We start from the raw sequence: 6,447 nt of genomic DNA, 5'->3' as shown, positions 1-6,447 counted from the left end.
GGCGTTTGACAGAACGATGTTCGAAAGTTTTTTTTTTTGCAGCAGTTCTGCACCACCCGGTTTGTTTTGGTTTGTCGTGTTTTGAACAGCTCCCAATGTAATTCGATTTTTTGCGTGAAACCTGTCGTGAAAATTCACCAAAATGCAGCCAGACGATCTCTCGCTACCTCGCGCGGACAACAAAATCAAGGAAAAGCTTAACCTGCACGTGAAAAAGCGTCTGCTGCAAGATCCAGGAAAGTGCACTCCGAGCAGTTCAAAAATTCCTCCGCAATCCATTACCTGCCCAGTGGTCGTTTCCCCTTCAGCGTCGGTAGCCCCTCCTCCACCAACACCAAAGACTAAAAAGCAAAAGACGAAACACTCGCCAGCCGCCGCGACAAACACTAGCGCCGCCAGCGGTCAATCCGTGCAACTCACCATCGGAACGCTCGGCAGTTTGAGCAGCAGACCGGCAGAAGGTTTGCTGCTGTCACCGGGAGCAGGAGCAACGGGAGGCAACAGCAACGACAGTAGCTTCAATTCGGTCGAAGCCGATCCGGATGCGTCCAATGATGGACAGGCGGGAACCTCCGGTGGGGATAAGGCCGCGGGGAGCAAAGCGTCGTCCTCGAAGCCGGATATCTTCACGCTAATTTTGAACGAGAAGAAGGCGTCGTTGATGCGAGATCCGGAGGTAATTAATTTTTTAAATGACATTGTGAAGGAGAGGAATAAAAGTTAGAAAGGAAATTAATTTGAATTAGATAACAGCTTCGAAACGCCATTGATAGCATGTAAAACTATATTTAGTGAATTCTTTTTAAAGACTAGAACTAACTTAACTATTGATAGCAAGGCAACGCAAAACTTTGCTTCATAAAACGGACAAGGAAAGAGCACGCAAAAAAAGATGTCTTAACGGGTTACATTCATGTAAATCGACAAAAATGTCAGAGGTTGGTATGAGCAGACATCTGGAGCAACATTTGAAAGGGGAGCAATTCTCTACCAAAACTGGAAATGGATTTTATTTGTATTTTTTGATTTGGCTCAAACTTTGTGGGGGCCTTCCCTATGACCAAATATGCTATTTTGTGTCATTGGTTCACCCATACAAGTCTCCATACAATTTTGGCAGCAGTCTATACAAAAATGGTAAGTAAATATTCAAACAGCTGTAACAGAGTGAATTTTCTGATCAATTTGGTGTCTTCGGCAAAGTTGTAGGTATTGTTGAGGACTTTTGAGAAAAAATAGGTACACGGAAAAAAAAAATTACAGATTTTTTTATCAACTTTTTTTTCACTAAAACAAAAAACCGCAACTTTTGAGCCATAGAGAAACATGGTCAAAAAATCTGCCGCCGAGTTATGAATTTTTAAAAAAATAGTGATTTTTGGAAAAAATCGAAGTTTTATGCAAAAACAAGTTTGACATTACTTTTTAATGCAAAATTGAATTTGCAATCAAAAAGTGCTTTACAGATTTTTTGATAAAGGGCTCCGTTTTCAAGATATAGCCACCGAAAGTTTGATTTTAGCGAAATATTTGCAGTTTTTCAATTTTTAAAAATAGTGACCATGAGTGACCATTTCTAAAAATATTTTTTTTGAAAAGTTCAGAAAATTTGCTATAAAATTGTCTAAGAGACAATGAAGATTGGATCTCTGGTTGCTGAAATAGAGCGGCTTAAAGAAAAAGAAACACGAAAATTAAAGTTTTCTAAGTCTCACCCAATCAGCCCACCATTTTCTAATGACGATATCTCAGCAATTAATGGTCCGATTTTAAATATTAATACATGAAACATTCGTGAAATTTTCCGATCTTTTCGAAAAAAATATTTTGAAATTTTTTAAATCAAGACTAGCATTTTGAATGGGCGTAATATTCAATATTTGGCCCAATTCTTTCGCTCTTCTATTATGTCAATTTCTCTCTCTTTCCAGTGGCTCTCCGAGATCCTTGTGGATCAAGTATATTTTTAGAAGCATTTGTGTCGTTGTTCATTAGGGTCATTGGCTGAATACTGAACATCTCGACCCAAATGCGTTACGTTTTTCTCAGTTTGCTGTTTTAGCATAAGGGACATTTATGCGAACATGTGCAGTATAGGACCTATTAAAAAAACACTAGATATATAAAAGTTCTTTTCAACACGTTAAACAAATGAAGATTTGTCAATCCTATCAAAAATTATGTCCACTTTAGTGTTTTTTATATACTTTTTCGAGGCAGGATTTTTTTCATAAAATTTTGTATATTTTATTTGTATCTTTTAAAAAAGAGCCACACTTCACACCCTAATAGTGCATTTGATGTTCTAAATTTGAAGAAAAACTATGATCGCAAAAGGTGAATTTGATAACCTATAGGTTATAAACTTGAAAAAAAAATGGTTTATTGGAATTCAATTTTTTTGGCTTGCTGCATTCGTCGTTGGTGGCGGGTAGGTTGGGGTCTCAGGAGCACGGAGGGTTGTCCCCACTCTTCCAAAGACTTATGGTTGGAGAGGGGGTCAGGATCTTAGATATTTAAATGAAAATGATGTCCTGATCTACCTTGCTACCCATTGTTAGATAGATTATCAACAAATTTTTCGATGAGTCAAACAGATTGAAGATCTGACAGGCCTATTAAAAGTTATGAGCACTTAAGATCTCCGATATTTTGATGATCTACTTTGCGACCCAAGGGGCTGGAAACTCTAATATTACAACAGCAATAAACTCTTAGTATATTAACACTGGAACGCCCAACGCATGTCCAACTTACATGGACGCCCAAGCCTCCCAAAGAAGGTGGAACGGTACCTTCAACTCGCTGGTTCTCGGGCCTAACTCAACCAATCAAGATGATTCTTCTTTCCAGTGATTTGTTAGGATGTCTAGATGATTCTAGAACTTTGCAGAACTTAATTTGAACAAATCTGTAATTTCTGCGACCGAAAACATCGTTCCACCTTTTTTAAAAAGACTGCCTCCGCGGAATTTTCGGCGAATTTTTTTTTACACGCGAAAAAAAAAGTTGGAACGATGTTTTTGATCGCAAAAATTACAGATTTGATCAAATTAAGTTCTGCAAAGTTCTAGAATCATCTAGACATCCTAACAAATCACTGGAAAGAAGAATCATCTTGATTGGTTGAGTTAGGCCCGAGAACCAGCGAGTTGAAGTTACCGTTCCAACTTTTTTGGAGCCTTGGGCGTTGGAATGTTAAGATACTCTCAGTATATTGGTTAGTATACTGGCGATTGGTAAAGGAAATAATAAGTATACTAACATATATTTTGATATACTGGTCAACAAAATAATTATAGGCCTAAGAGTTTCCAACCCCTTGTTGCGACCTATCATTTGATAGGCTATCAAGGACATTCCAACTAGTACCTACAAAAGTTGAAAAATATTTAATCTTACAACCCTGAGCAGAACAGACGCTTATTTTGCATTTTGGCATTGGCCCATTTTAAATGTTTTGTTTGGATTATTCGTTTTTTGCATCGCGTTTCACATCTTTTCAGCATCTGTGCTTTTTCGAACACCGAGCAGCTGTCACGTGCAAAACGTCAAATCCATGTTCGAAAATCTCCACTCGAGCTCTATTTACATTTTCCATCGAAGAAAAGTAAAGTGAACTGCCTTGCCTGAGGAAGAGGCTGATAATAATTTTCTCTATCGGAAGGTTGATGGTTTTCACACGGTAAATAGCGAGCGCCCAGTAGTACCTACAATGTGCAATAGCTTTCGCAACTACTAAATTCGATTAGTGTTTGTCCTTGAGTGTTGTGGGTGCTTGAAGCCTCTCTGTTATTTGCAATCACTCTTGAGGGTGGTGGGAGGAACGGAAGAAAAACAAATTGCAAAATGAGCGGAGCAACTTCACAAGTTGACATCGGTGACGCAGAACCGGGCAGTTGCCAGGAAAGTATGCTGATTACGACCGATTCGATCGAGGAGTTTTCCCAGGAAATTAGCACCAGTTTGGTGGAGAAGGCGGAAGACGGCGGCACCGCGGCCAAGGACCAGCAGAATGGACACGATCAGAAGCAACCGACGGGGGACAAAGTGGTGGAAGGTGGGACGAGTGTCGGTTCGGCGGGGGGAAACATAACAAAGATCCAGGACGGGTTGAACGGAGATGATAAGGACAGTGACGGAGCGATGAGCAAGTCGAGTTCGTTCAGCAGTGCAAAGAGTAGGGACTTGACCGCATCCTGCACGAGTTTGGCGGAGGAAGGACCGACGAGTTCGGGTGCGACGACGACGGTGGCCACTTCTGGTCAGCAGCAGTCGTCCCCGGGGGATGGTTGTGACCTGGAAGACTATCTGCATGATCCGAAGTTCCTGAACAAGAAGCGTCATGTGTTTATCCTCAGCTCGGCCGGGAAACCGATCTACTCGATGCAGTAAGTGAATCAAAATTTTGCAAAGTTTAATAAAAATAAAAATTTTCACATTCCAGTGGCTGCGAGGACAAGCTGGCGACCCTCTTCGGCGTGATGCAGGCCTTGGTCAGCTTTGTGCAGAGCAATAACGACGCAATCAAATCGATCCACGCGATGGGCGTCAAGTTTGTGTTTCTGGTTAAATCTCCCCTGATACTGGTGGCCATCTCGCGGACGAGCCACAGCGTGCAGCAGATCCAGCTCCAGCTGACGTAAGTTCGAACAAAGTGTCAACCATTTTCTAGTTGTAACCTCTCTCTTCAACTCCAGCGACGTCTACAATCAAATCCTGTCGACGCTGACGCTCAGCCACATGCAGAAGACGTTCGAGAAGCGAAAGAACTTTGACCTGCGTCGGTTGCTGGCCGGAAGCGAACGGCTCATCGACCACCTGCTAGTCAACGACAAGTGCGACCACCGGGCCGTTTCGAACAACCCGTTCAGCTTCATGACACATTCCGTGCGCATTCTGCCGCTGGCGCCGAGCGTCCGCGAGACCATCATCGGAGCCATCCAGAGCAATTGCGCCAAAATTAAGAACCTCGTGTTCGCCGTACTGATCGCAAACAACAAGCTGATAGCGCTGGTCCGCATGAAGAAGTACTTTATCCACCCGGCGGATCTGCGGTTGATCTTCAACCTGATCGAGTGCTCCGAAAGCTTCAAGTCGGCGGAGAGCTGGACGCCGATCTGTCTGCCCAAGTTCGACTCGAGTGGGTTTCTGCACGCGCACGTGTCGTACCTGGCGGAGGATTGTCAGGCGTGTCTGCTGCTGCTGTCGATCGAGCGGGACGTGTTTTTTGTGCTGTCGGAGGCGAAGCGGAAGATTACGGATGTAAGTACATAAAACATTAAATAATAATAATAATATCCAATAATAGAAGATTATGTTTACTACTTTGATTTTTTTCTCATCTTTCCTAAAAATATATTTCAAATTTTTATCAAGACTCAATAAAATTATTTAAAAAAAAATCCACAATTCAAATTCCAGAAACTCCGCCGGTCCAACTGCCTCGAGTCAATCAACGACGCGATGCACAACAAGGGCATCAAGCTGCAGAACATTGGCATTCCGGAGATCCGGCACTTTGTGTACAAGAGCAAGTCGAACGCGCAGCTGCTGTGCTCAGAGCTGACCGTCCCGTACAGCAGCCTGGACCAGTTCAAGCGGCTCGAGGGCATGTACTTTGAGCTGCACCACCGCATCCACAACTCGGGCCGGCCGGTCAAGCTGATCTACCAGATGCAGGAAAAGGAAATCCTTCTGGCTTGGGTGAGTTTCAGAGATTGTTTACTTTTAAGTACCTACTAAATTGTGCTCCCTAAGGTCACCCAAGCGTACGAGCTGTTTGCGGCGTTCGAACCCACCGTGCACCGGAACGACGTCATCAACCTGGTCAACAAGCTGCTCAAGTGGATCAAAAAGGAGGAAAACAGTCTGTTCATCCTGTCCGCGCCGACCTTCTAGGAGTCGGGGTCCTTTTTCCCTTCGTTTCCGCTGTTTTCGTTCGGCGCTGCCGCCACGTACCACCAGTACAGGGAGGAGGACCGTCGTAACGGCAGCGAGGACGGCGCCCAGCTCGGCTGAAGCGGGGGGAAAAAGTGCACCAAAACCATCCACACAGAGATTTCCTTCCCCACACACGTGTGTGCGTGTCTTACCGTTTTTGTCCGTTTGTTTTACTAGACTAGGAGCAATAATTCAAACATTATTAGGAAGGTTAACAAAATGCTATCACCGAACAAAAACTATTTTTATCGTCCACTGTGTTGCTAGTGATTGGGCGTTGAAGACACGGCAATGTTCGTATATATATATATATATATTTAGAACACAACTATTTATTCATATGTGTGTGATACGATACGGAACGAAACAAGGGTACGTTCGAAAATTGACTGCAAAATTGAATGCTATCATTTGGTCCTTATTTTTTCCAAGAAAAAAAAAAGTGAAAAAAAAACTTCTCGTTTGATGTCGGCTAGAAGCCAACGCGGAGCGCTGGACGGAGAG

At 43.1% G+C, this 6,447-nt stretch overlaps 2 protein-coding genes across 3 annotated transcripts; both read left to right on the top strand.

The window, feature by feature from the left end:
• Window positions 1–18: 18 nt before the first annotated feature.
• LOC120412785 (uncharacterized) lies at window positions 19–3,644 on the top strand. Of its 2 annotated transcripts, XM_039573373.2 has the most exons (2): window positions 19–676; window positions 3,507–3,644. In XM_039573373.2, exons 1-2 carry the CDS (start codon window positions 143–145, stop codon window positions 3,612–3,614), a joined length of 642 nt encoding a protein of 213 aa, XP_039429307.1. In that variant the 5' UTR covers window positions 19–142; the 3' UTR covers window positions 3,615–3,644. The 2 variants fall into 2 exon arrangements, with proteins under 2 accessions (XP_039429307.1, XP_039429308.1); XM_039573374.2 differs by lacking the exon at window positions 3,507–3,644 and having other exon boundaries at window positions 21–732.
• Window positions 3,645–3,849: 205 nt separating this feature from the next.
• LOC120412783 (vacuolar fusion protein MON1 homolog A) lies at window positions 3,850–6,447 on the top strand. The gene is made up of 5 exons (XM_039573370.2): window positions 3,850–4,391; window positions 4,448–4,642; window positions 4,701–5,265; window positions 5,425–5,706; window positions 5,761–6,447. The coding sequence occupies exons 1-5, from the start codon at window positions 3,850–3,852 to the stop codon at window positions 5,899–5,901; spliced, it is 1,725 nt and encodes a 574-aa protein (XP_039429304.1). The 3' UTR covers window positions 5,902–6,447.

Source organism: Culex pipiens, chromosome 2 (genome assembly GCF_016801865.2).
Source record: "Culex pipiens pallens isolate TS chromosome 2, TS_CPP_V2, whole genome shotgun sequence".
Classification (NCBI taxonomy): Eukaryota; Metazoa; Arthropoda; class Insecta; order Diptera; family Culicidae; genus Culex; species Culex pipiens.
This window is presented reverse-complemented; position numbering and strand designations above follow the sequence as displayed.